This window comes from Rhinolophus ferrumequinum, chromosome 6 (genome assembly GCF_004115265.2).
Source record: "Rhinolophus ferrumequinum isolate MPI-CBG mRhiFer1 chromosome 6, mRhiFer1_v1.p, whole genome shotgun sequence".
Classification (NCBI taxonomy): Eukaryota; Metazoa; Chordata; class Mammalia; order Chiroptera; family Rhinolophidae; genus Rhinolophus; species Rhinolophus ferrumequinum.
This window is the reverse complement of record NC_046289.1, coordinates 31,931,446-31,944,547: the sequence shown is the minus strand read 5'-3', so window position 1 is coordinate 31,944,547 and position 13,102 is coordinate 31,931,446. Positions and strand designations below refer to the sequence as shown.

The 13,102-nt window shown below is 37.8% G+C and overlaps 1 protein-coding gene and 1 pseudogene across 2 annotated transcripts in view; one reads left to right on the top strand and one right to left on the bottom strand.

Annotated features, from left to right (window-relative positions):
* SGPP1 (sphingosine-1-phosphate phosphatase 1) overlaps positions 1–12,821 on the bottom strand; it is a 34,013-nt gene extending 21,192 nt beyond the window's left edge. For both annotated transcript variants that reach the window (XM_033108214.1, XM_033108215.1), the window contains exon 1: positions 11,985–12,821. In XM_033108214.1, coding sequence (XP_032964105.1) covers positions 11,985–12,689 — 705 coding nt within the window. In that variant the 5' untranslated portion in view covers positions 12,690–12,821. The remainder of the gene's footprint in view (positions 1–11,984) is intronic.
* LOC117023465 (peptidyl-prolyl cis-trans isomerase D-like) lies at positions 1,586–3,110 on the top strand (annotated as a pseudogene).
* Positions 12,822–13,102: the final 281 nt, after the last annotated feature.

Genomic DNA, 13,102 nt, shown 5'->3' with positions numbered 1-13,102 from the left:
TGACACCAAACTATATGCTGCCTAAAGAGACGCACTTTATATCCAAAGACACAAACTGGTTAAAAGTGAACAACTGGAAAACATATCCATGCAAACAGTAACCAAAAGAGAGAGAAGTGGTATATTAATATCAGACAAAACAGACTGTAAGCCCAAAACTGTTACAAAAGAAAGAAGAGTATGTATTGAGAAAAGGTCAATTCACTGAGGGGATGAAACAATTATAAACACATGTGCACCAAATAACAGAGGTCCAAAATAAATGGAGAAAACACTGACAGAATTGAAGAGAGAAATAGTTCTACAAGCGAGTCTCATCAGCAACGAAAATCTGATCTTCCACAGAGTCCCTTTCCTATGTAAAACTTAGCAGGTATTTTAAAAATTCTCCAGCAGCCTCTTGATCTTACCTCAAGATCACTGCAAGTTTAACATTTTTCATGCCTTTTGAAAAGTGCAAGCCACCTGAGAAGAGTTTGACCCTTTCCTTACTCTGGGGAACATGACTTTAAATTTCCTTGGCTTTCAGCTTCACGATAATGCTGTCCACTATGCTTCCTTTCTTTGTAAATCCACAAATTTAGTCACTTTTCCATCTTTTCCATAGCTTCATCATACTCTACTGATACTACTTTAGCACTTTCCTTACATACAAATTGGTGGATTTCCTCTTCCTTTTTCTGGATACACTGTATTATTGATTCATTAACACTGAACTCAAGGTTAACACAACTATAACTGATGCCTGAATAAATCTTATCTAACACACGTATATTTTCTTTGTAAAGCATAGCACAGCCTTCTTGTGCCTAGGAACACTAGGCAGCACTGCAGCACTGTGCTTGGGGATCATTTTAAACCGTGAAACCACCAACAAAGAGCACAGCAATGTGCAAAACAGGGCACTAAATAGACTGTGAAAGAGTCTTTTGTTTACAGTATAATAGCTGAAACAAGAAAGCAGAGCACTGCCTTGTTCAACCTCGGCTGGGAACATGTACACCAGGTGACTCAAACTTTTCACCAGTCTGCACATGTCTATATGCATGTATTAATTTGGGGGTTACACATAAATTCCAATGACTAGGTAAATTTACAAATATGCAATCCACAAATAATGACAATCAACTGTATGTAGAAATTAAATTACTCTTAAATAACTATGGGCCAAAGAAGAAATCACAAATCCATAAGAACTACTTAGAGACAAATAAAAACAAAAACAAAAACAAAAACATGTACCCAAAATTATATAATGCAGTGAAAGCAGCACTCAGAGGGAAGTGTAGAGCAGTAGATACCTACATTAAAAAGAACAAATATCTCAAATTAGTCACAGCACTACACCTTAAGAACTAGAAAAAGAGAAGCTAACTAAGTGAAAAGCTAGCAGTACAAGGGAAATAATACAATGACTAGAGTGGGAATAAAATGAAATAGAGAATAGAAAAAATAATAAAGAAAATCAACAAAACCAAAAGTTGTTTCTTTGAAAAGATCAACAAAATTGGCTGTCGGGTTTCGGCTGCTGAGCAGCCATGAGGTTCTTACTCTAAGAGGATTCCAAACGCATCGGCAAGTGAAAATGTTGCATATGTTCCCTCAGGTTAATCCCAGTAACCCCCGAGTTTTCCTTGACACCGACATCAGGAGGCGAGCAAGTTGGTAGAACTGTCTTATAATTGTTTGCAAATATTGTATCCCAAACTGCAGCAAGTTTTCGTGTATTGTGTACAGAAGAAAAAGGCATTGGACCCACCACTGGGAAAACTCTCCATTTCAAAGGATGCCAATTTCATCGAATTATTAAGAAGTTTATGATTAAGCATGGAGAATTCTCAAATCAGAACAGGACAGGTGGAGAAAATACTTACGATGAAAAATTTATAGATGAAAATTTCTATTATAAGCATGAACAAGAGGATTTATTGAGTATGGCAAAGTGCAGGCTGTGATACAAGTGGTTCTCAGTTCTTATCATAACAGTTCCGACTCCTCGTTTGGATGGGAAATGTGATATTTGGCCAAGTAATTAAAGGAATTCATGTGGCAAGAATTCTGGAAAATGTAGAAGTGAAATGTGAAAAACCTGCTAACTTGTGCATTACTGTAGAATGTGGAGAACAGAAGGAAGGGGATGATGGGGAATATTCCAAAAGATGGTTCTGATGACAGCCATCCAGATTTCCTCGAGGATGCAGATATAGATTTAAAAGATGTATATAAAATATTATTAATAACAGAAGACTTAAAAAAAAATTGGAAATCCCAGAACTGGTAGATGGCCATTAAAAAAATATACAGGGCCGGCCTGGTGGCTCAGGCGGTTAGAGCTCCGTGCTCCTAACTCCGAAGGCTGCCGGTTCGATTCCCACATGGGCCAGCGGGCTGTCAACACGAGGTTGCCGGTTCAATTCCTCGAGTCCCGCAAGGGATGGTGGGCTGTGCCCCCTGCAATTAGGAAATGGCAACTGGACCTGGAGCTGAGCTGCGCCCTCCACAACTAAGACTGAAAGGACAACAACTTGAAGCTGAACGGGCATCCTCCACAACTAAGATTGAAAGGACAACAACTTGACTTGGAAAAAAGTCCTGGAAGTACACACTGTTCCCCAATAAAGTCCTGTTCCCCTTCCCCAATAAAATCTTTAAAAAAAAAAAAAAAAAAAAAAAAATATATATATATATATATATATATATATATTTATACACACACACACACACATATGTATATACACACAAAAGTTTGAAGATATGTGGAAGGTTCAAAGGCTATTACTGACAAAAGAGATAGACTGAAGCTGCACCCTGTAGCTTTAAGCTGCATGCTGAATACGGGTGCTTGAAAACTGAAGATGTCAAATTGGCAGGGACCAATCCACAGTTGTTTGGAGGCTCTTGAAATAGACCCATCAAATACCAAAGCATACTGTAGAGCTCAAGAATAGCACAGATTAAAAGAATACTATCAAGCACTGGTTGATCCTAAGAAAGCTCAGGAGATAGCACCAGAAGACAAAGCTATCCAGGCAGAATTGCTGAAAGTCAAACAAAAGATAAAGGCACAGAAAGATAAAGAGAAGACAGCGTATGCAAAAATGTTTGCTTAATAAGGAATTCAGTTATGCTTAAATATTATACATTGATTGTATAAAGGCAGTAAGAAAATTTAAGGGGTTTTTGTCTACTATATATAGTCCCTAATATGTTTCTATTGATACTTCAGTTCCTCATTGTTTATAGTTTAGGAATACTGACATGGGTTCACTGTTAATAAAAGTGTTACAAAATATTTAAAAAAAAAATCAAGAAAATTGACAAACCTTTAGCCTGGCTGACCAAAAAGACAGAAGATGTAAATAACTAAAGTCAGAAATGAAAGTGGGGCATTACTATTGATCTTACAGAAATAAAGAGGATTATAAGAAAAAAGTATGAAAATTATATGCCAACAAATTAGATAACCCAGGTGAAATGGACAAATTCTTAGAAACATACAAATTACCAAAACTGACTCAGGAAGAAATATAAAGTCTGAACAGACTTATAACAAGTAAACAATTGAATCAGTAATCAAAATCTCCAAACAAAGAAAAGCCAAGGTTCAAATTGTTTCACTGATGAATTCCACCAAGCATTTAGGAAGATTTCACATCAGTCTTTCTCAAGTTCCCCCAAAAATAAAAGAGGAGGGAACACTACTTTCTGACTCATTTGATGAGACTATTATCACCCTATTATCAAAACCAGACATGACAAGAAAAAACTACAGAGGAAGATCCCTTGTGATACCAATGCAAAAATCTCCTAAAAAGTATTAGCAAACCAATCCAACAGCACATTAAAAGTACTATATACCATGACCAAGTGGGTTTTATCCCAGAAATACAAGGGATAAATCATCAAGGGTTGTTCAACAAGGGTTGTTCAACAAGGACAAATCATCAATGTAATATACCACATTAATAGAATTAAAAAAACAAAAACAAAAACAAATGATCATTTCAATTGATGCAAAAAAAAAAGACAAAATCCAACACTCCTTATGATATTAAAAAGCACTCACAAAACTAGGACTAGAGGGAACCTCCTTAACATGATAAGGGACATTTATGATGTATCTACAGATAACATTATACTCAATGGTGAAAGACTGAAAGGTCCACCCCCTCCCTCTCCCAACCTCCAAGATTAGGAAAAAGACAAGAATGTCTACATCTTACCACTGCTACTAACACTGTATATACAGTAAGTTCTAGCCATAGCAATTAGGCAAGAAAAAGAAATAAAAGACATCTAAATTGGAAAGGAAGAAGTAAAATTCTCTCTATTCACAAATGACACGATCTTAAAAATAGAATAATTCCAAAGAATCCACATTCATTTGTCTACTACTAGAGTAAAGACATGAATTCAGCAAAATTGCAAGGTATTCTGTTCAACACACAAAAGCTCTGTTCCTAGACACCAACGATAAACAATCTGAAAAGGAAATTAATACAATTAGAATAGCATCCAAAAGAATAAAACACCTACTGCGTTTCCCTGAAAATAAGACCGAGCCGACCATCACCTCTAACGTGTCTTTTGGAGCAACAATTAATATAAGATCCGGTATTATATTATATTGTATTATATTATATTATACTATATTATATATTATATAAGACCTGGTCTCATAGTAAAATACCGAATCAAAAGACACATTAAAGCTGATGGTCCAGCTAGGTCTTATTTTCGGGAAAACATGGTAGGAATAAATTTAACCAAGTAAGTGAAAGATTGGCACACTGAAAACTGCAAAACATTACGGAAAGAAATTAAAGACCCTTATCTTCACATAGGATATATTTATGCACTTGGATATATTTTATATATATTCTGTATATACACATATATTACATATACATAATATTATTTTAATTACTGTCTATCTCTTTCCTCAAGAATGTAATTTCCATGGGGCAGGGACCTGAGTCTTTTTGTTCACTGCTGTATTACCAGTGACTACAATACTATCTGCACATTGTCAGCAGTCAATAAACTCTGTTGAATGAAATAAACATAGCCTTCAGCCACTAAGGGTATCAGTCGTACAGTATCACATTCATGATAAGTTGGGGTTACCAATGACACCATAGTATCATTCAGTTCCTGGCCTCAAACCTGGGCTGTGTTAACCTTTAGTTCTAAGAGCGTCTCTGGCTGGAATCCACCATAACAAATTGCAACCTGAAAATCCTTTTAAATAAACTTAGGAAAGAGAATTTCCAATGCTTGTTTTAGAATAAGCACTAACTTTACAAAGGTACATATTCTGTAGCTTAAGCTATTAAAACTAATATACCTTCTAAAACAAAGTAACCCAAATTGCACAGAAATATAAAACTCACTTCATACAATAGCACATTATGAACTATATTCTCTACTAAAAACAAAACAAACCAAAAACCTTAATCAAAATAGAATGGTACTTCCCACAATGGGAGGCTAATGTAGAATAATATATGGGTTTAAATAGGTCAAACAAAAATTGACACATATACAGTCATTTAATGTATACATTAATGATAAAAATGTGAACTGAAACATTTTCAACTCAATCCATTGTTTTGACCTATTCACATCTGATGTCATATTAGTTACTGTTTCTCTTTTGAACTGTTAAGTCACAAAGTATCAGTTTAATAGAACTCATCACATAAATGTTAATTATAATTTAAATATATTTTATATTACAAAGCATAATAAGGAAAGCACTATTTATTACCATACTAGTTGACGTACCCTTATGATACCAAAATAGGAACTATTTCTCAATTCCTGTACAGGGAAGGGATTTGTGAGGAAAGAAAGAGAAGGGTTACCTGTTTTAACTTATGTATATCATTTTAGAGCTGCAGGCAGACCCCAGCTTTCCAAATAGTTAAGATAAACAAGAAATTCCTGATTCCCTCTGCAGAAACCAGAGTAGACACAAAAGAAACAGTAAATCCAGTCTTCCAGACAGTTTCCAACTCATTAATTCATTCTAATTCCAACCTATCAAAGAATTTTTTATCTAATTGTCTCTTGGATAATCTAGCCCTGTTTGCTTCATGGCCCCAGAAAACTTCTCTAGTATCTAGTGTGGATTCTGTGGGATTTGGTTTTTAAAAATCCCTATTCAAATCTTCAGGGTTGGGAGCGAATCTAGTCTGGGGCTAGATAGCTCTCAGCACTCTGGGAGAGTAAGTAGAGTAGGAGCAATTAAGTACAGTAATTTTCAAAATGCAAAATAAAACTCAAATTCTGTCTTTTCCACATTGGCAAATTTGGCAATTCTGTAAGAGCCCTAGTTTCTGTTTTTTTTTTAAAAATCAGAACTAGGAAGACTAGGAAGGACTACTTCTTCCAGCTCTGCCATAGCAATCTAACCAACTTCTTTCACTTCTGATACATCTTTGTCGTACTGTCCTCCACTTCACTCTTACTATCTACCTTTATTCTTACCTAATCCAATCCTTTATTTCTGAGAAATGAAGTGGGTGGATTTTTTTAAACCAAAATTCAATTCTAGGCAGATGTTAAAAAAAATGAACATGGATTTGTTCTTTACTGAAATGTTAATAGATTAAATAACTATATTTAACATATAAGTTACCCTTATATACCAGGCACTATTCAGAGAACTATAAATATTAGTTCATTTAATCATCAGAACAATTCTTTGGGGTACATATTCTAATTTAAATTAAACTGAGGCAAAGGGAGGCCCAACATCAAACAAATATGTATTAAGTACAGAGCTGAGATTCAAACACTGCAAGTCTGATTCCTGAGTCTGAGCTCTTAACCAGTATGTATTATATTGTAATAGCCTATTCTGATGCCTTTTGCAATTTACCAGGCTTGCTACTTCACATTTTTATCACTACAGAAATAGGTAATAATTTTAAGTTTGGTAGAAGTTTCTAGTTTCTATTTTCTTTTTCTTAAAGAATGTTGACCTTTATCTGCTGAATTTATCTCCTCTAATAGGGTTTTTACTTAAATTTAATCTTCAAATCTTATTAAAAAAAGATGAAAGAAAAATTTATAAGTCCTTCACATTATTTTCAAATTAATAATAACTTACCAAACCCAAAACAGATCACAGGACCTCCTAGATGCTTTTAATTTCATACAACCATCTAATCTTTTCACTGCACATCCTACACTACAGGAACACTTATCTAAATATTTCCTTCAGTTATTCTACCAAACGGTTTTATTCCTACTGATATGCTTTCTGTAACTATCACACATAATCAGAATTATTTTTTATATTATGGCATATTCCATTCACATTCATTGAAATTAATAAAAGAAGTAAATAAAATGACTTGCAATTAAAACAATTACAAAAACTTATCTCTAATAGATTTTAAAAATTTCAAAGTAACTTAAATATAACAGGCACCAGAAAAAAATTATATTTTGAATTTGAGGAATGTATAGTATATATGTAAACAACAGATGACAAGGATAACACATCAATGATACATTTGCCTTGTTCTCATATACTCCTAGTTTAATGAAAATTGATGCAAACTTTCTGGAAAGCATTTTGTTTATACATAAAAGAGCTCAAAATGTTCTAAATGTATATACATTGACCTTGTAATCTCTCTTCTAGAATTCTATACTAAGGATATAGAAATATAGGCAAGGGTTCATATATTATAATGCTTATCCTATATACACATACATACCACACAACAACGAGTAAGTCAATATTTATCGATTAAAATATAGTAATTTAAAATATGGGTTTTTGGAACTACACAGACCTGGCTTTAGTCATTTACTACATGCATTTATTGGGACTCTAAATAAAAATGTAAATAAGAAATCAACTTAAAGGATGTTGAGGAGAAAGAGACATAAGGATATAGAGTGTCTCACAGAACACTAAGGCAGAATGAAGCTAAGCTTCAAGAAGAAACGGGAACTATAAACTGAACAGTCATAAGATCATCTCTTCTTTTTACACATATGCTTCATTCTTCTTTTTCTGCAGACCAGCTTCTCTACTCTTCAGTCCACAAGGTAGATGAAGGTTTCTGAATTTACTTCTTCATTGAGGAAACCTGCCCAAACTCAGTATCTATTCTCAGTTCCTGATGGACAAGATCAGGTAGATAAAACATGGCTGCCCAATGGTTGAGGGAGCTTTTAGCAGGTTGTCAGTGAGGCACGTCCTCAAAAGGTGCCTACTTCTTCAGGGGTGGAACCATGGGCTAGTTTCATAACCTCTTGGCACCAGTCTCCTCATCTACAAATGGAGATAATATCTACAGTAAGGATAACCCTACAGTGTAAAAACTATTTTGTAGGAATATAAAAATATTACATTCATTAAGAATGTTTTCTAGGAATTTTTACTGATTGGAAAATTTATGGCATATTAGTGTTCTGCAGAGAAATAGAACCAATAAGATGTATCTGTGTGTGTATATGTATATGAATGTGTGTGTATGTGTGTGTGTGTGTGTGTGTGTGTGTGTGTGTATATATATATATATATATATATAGAGAGAGAGAGAGAGAGAGAGAGAGAGAGAAGGTTTATTGTAAGGAGCTTTATTATTGGATTTAAGAATTGTGGGGGCTGGAGTCCAAAATGTTCAGAGTGGGCCAGCAGGCTGAAGACCCAGGGAAGAGTTAATGTAGCTCAAATCCAAAGGCAGTCTGCTAGCAGAATCCCCTCTTCCTTGGAAGGGACAATCTTTTTTCTCTTAAGCCATTCAACTGATCAGATAAAACCCCACCTACATTATGGAAGATAATCTACTTTACTCAAAGTCTACTCATTTAAATGTTAATGTCATGTAAAAAATATCTTCACAGAAAAATCTAGAATAATGTTTGACCAAACATCTGGGTACCGTAGCAGAGCCAAGTTAACAAATACAATTAACCATCACACATAATATTAAATAAAAAAAGAATAAACCTCATATACAATATGGCCCCAATTATTTTCAAATTCTAAGGAAAAAGTTAGCACTAGCTTTTTCCTATTCTTTTCACTTCTCTTCAAGCCTTCTGTAAGTTTCCGTATTTATCTTGCTTGTCCTCTTAGCATTTAACAATATTAACTACTTTCCTTTTCTAGAAATCCCCTTTCTTTCACTTGTAGTCTCCCTTTATAGTATATTCTTTTTATGATATTGTCCAATCTATACCCCTCTTCTGCATACATCCCCACTTAGACCCAGCAATGTGGCCCTGGAGACACGCTGTGTGATCCTGCTGCTCTCTTGGCCACAACTATTAAATGATGAGGCATGGACACTGGCTCTAGCACAGCAAATCCATTGGCTGGACTGAGTTTAGATTCTTTTTCCTAATAGTAATTTGAAAGAAAGTCAGAAAGAAAGTCTGTTGTGTGCTTGAATTTGGAAATGTTGTAAAACTAGGGTGAGAGAGACACACATGCCAAAAAGCAGAGAGATAAGAAAGAAGCAGAAATGAGAGATGGGTGGCATGCCTTTAGTTCTGACGGTATTCCAGAGCCTGGCTCCAGTCCTTCAGGACGCCTGACAGCACCTTCTTACCCTTGACTTCCATGAGATACCCTGTCTGGTCTTCAAATAAATTTTGTTGTTGTTTTCTGCTGAATCTAGTTCAAATAGGTTATTAGAATCCCTATACGTGCACGTGCACATGCACACACACACACACACACACACACACACACACACACACACACCCTACACACACACAGCCTTAGACACACCAGGCTTTCATTGTTTAATTCTTTTCCCAGTTTCTAACATTTTTTCATTACCCACTCTGGAAATCTAAGCTTCCAAAGTACTACAATACTAATTGACAGAGGACCAAAACAACTGAGGACATAAACAACTTAAGCAAAGGAACATACTTTTGTTTTCAATTCACAATAAGGATTTTAAAAAACTATAAAGGTAAAAAAGTTTGTTTTTTTGTACTGAATTATTAAAGTCAACCATCTATAAACATAAAACTTTTACATAAGGGAGTGTCTTTCAAAATAACTAACCAAAAGTAAACAATTATTCAAATTTAGAAGTTTAGTAAAATTTAGAGTGAAAAACGTAAAACAAGAAATTTAAACTAATTATATAAGATTAATTCTAAAGTAATTGGTCAGTTTCCACATCAGTAAAACGACAGTTTGAAACTAGGTTATTTCTAAAGTCCTGTTGAGCTCAAATTCTAAAGTTGTACAATACACAAATTCCTCAAACTTTGAATTAAATATACTAGGTTGTTCAAAAACTATAAGGTAAGCTGATTCTGATAATTCAGATAACCCTAAAATGTTAGAACACTGACAGAAGCATCCTGTAAACAATCCAGCAGCACTGTTTTCTGACTTTCTGTAAGCATTATGTTCTGAATGAATGCAAAAAAATAACTATTTTCTCTTACTTTGACTGCTAAAATTAATAGTGTGCAACATAGCTACTCATTGAGAAGTTATAAAAAGCCCTATAGTTACAGAATCCTGAAAATCTCAAGAACATAAGAACATAAGAGAAACATCATTAGCTAACCAGTAAATATCATGCCAAACATATCTGAGTGACAACCTCAAATTCTGAAATATTTAGATTCAATAAAATTTGAGATATTTCTCTCTTATGCAAAACAGGCAGCACTACTTTACAATCTGAGTTTCACTGTAAATCTCCTTTGGTTAAATAGGGGAAAAAAAAAAACCTGTCCATGGTACTCTTCACTAATAATTCTGTCATTCTTACTATGCACATTACATATTTTCCATGTTAAAGTAAGAGGAGATGCACTGCACAGAAGTGTCTGTGAGAACAAGATTTTATCTATACTGAAACTAAATCTGGGAGAAGTAAGCTTATCAAAATGGAGTTTTCTACAAATGTGTATTTAACAATGTAAGGTGATTTTATGCTATAGCGGGGGGAAAATGACAAAGTCTGATTCCTTAGGTTCTCCATAATTATTATCTTTATTCTTAAATTAAGAGACCAATCTGCAGGATGAACAAATCTCCTTACAATTTAAAAGACAGATAAAACAAGACAGCAATCTAAGAATACATTTTGCTCCTATAAGAAAGAGAATTAGTTCTTAAACCTAATTTATGGACCATGAAAAACTGAAAAATGGCAGGCCAAAAGAAGTAGGCAAATTCTAAAATGTTTACCATTAAAAACTCATCCCAAATTGCCAGGCTGACCCTGCTGTCGTACTTGCCAGTTTTACAAACCCACTAATATGATCAAGAACCCTATTAAGAATAAAACCAAGCATTTTTAAAGCTAACACAACAAAACGCTGTAGCTCAACAGCTGACACTACAGATCAGTAGTAATCCAGAAGATAAACTTTGCATCTATCAGCAAATTAGCAACCACACACCCTTTAAAAAGAGAACTCAGGCTGTTTGTTCTCCATTAACTTCCATAAAGGGTGGCTTTCGTTTAAAATTCATCACTTCATTGCCTGGATCTACCATGTTTGTTTTGATATTATATTATACTACTGTTTTATAAACACTGTCTCGGAGTAAAGTTAATGAATTTACCTAAACCTGAAACAACCAGTGTGGGGGGCAGGCTCCACATACTGTGGTGAAAATGAGCCTTAGTTACCTAACAACTCATTATAAGGACATTACAATTAATCACAATTCTATTCGGTGCATCACAAGAATTAAAACCGTTTAAAAACTCAACCAAAACCCAATGATAATATATTACTTCCCTTTGGGTTCTAAGAAAGGCATTACTATTACAACATAGTTTGAGGGCTAAATCTGTTTCCCCCATCGCTGAATTTTTTAAAAACTAGAAAGGAAAGGGCCTGTTTGCGGGCACTGTGAAAACCTGCGGAAAGAGAAGTTTGGGAGCGGAACGGTCAAATCAAGATAATCGTGCAGAGCCAAGAGAACTCCGAGTTCTGTAACTTCCCCAGGCGACCAGAGGGACCCTTACCTGCCAGCGGCCGTAGGTGAGGAGGACCATGGAAATGGGGATGGCGGTGCCGGACATGGCATGGGTAGAGGGCATGCTGTACTCGGAGTTGTAGAAGACCTCCAACTTGATCACGGGCGGCGAGGCGGGCCGCGGCCAGCGGATGATGTCCTTGGTGCACTGGCCCAGGTACATGACCAGCACCCAGATGATCACGAGCCTCCGGCCGACCAGGGCGTCCAGATTCCAAATCCAGAAGGGGAAGAACAGAATGTAAAAGAGTTCGTTGCCCAGCTCCGTGCCGAAGCAGAACAGGTAGTAGAGCGGCCAGTTGCTCACGTGGGCCAGCTCGCCCTCCTCGTTCGTCAGCGAGTTTCGGCGCAGGGCGCCCGCCCGCCGCGGCGAGGCCGGGCCCGGCTCGGACGCCAGCCCGTTCCGCACGCCGTTGAGGGCGCCGCCGCCGCCGCCGCCGCCCGGCTTGGCGGGACACTGATTGCGGTCGCTTCCGGGGGTCCGGGGACCTCCGCACGCCTCTGGCTGCGGTTCTCGACGCCGACAGTCTCTGGAGAGCGGCGCTTCCTCCTCCTCATCCTCCTTCAGGTCGGCGGAGGCCACGGCGGAGCGGCTCAGCGGCGCTTCCACCCCGCACAGCCGCTGGAAACGGGCCACTTTCTGCGGCTCCTGCAGACGACCAGCCAGCAGCGCCAGGCTCTGCCTCAGCGACATGATAACGGGACCCGCGCGTCCTACGAACCAGAGGACGGTAGCGGGAGGGGGGGCCGGTCCCCGGTGGAGCCCCCAAACGTTCCCGCGCGCCTGGCCAGTGGCGGCAGCAGCAGCAGCAGCACCTCCCTAGACCGGCTGGACTCTGCCGGGTGACGGCGCCACAGGCCGCAGTACCCGCCGCGCGCTCCCGTCCCGCGCGCCCCTCCCTCGCCGGCGCGCGCTCCGCCACGGCCCGCGGCCTCCACGCGCCGGCGCGCGCCGCGCCCCGCCCCCACTCCCGCTCTGGGAGCGTCCCTGCTGCGCGGGTCGGCCCCGAGCGCATCCGGCGCCATCTGGGTGTTACAAGTGGGCCCCACCGCAGCCTTGAGGTTCGTCTTAATACCACCAGGCGTCGTGGCAATCGGCGTGCGGGA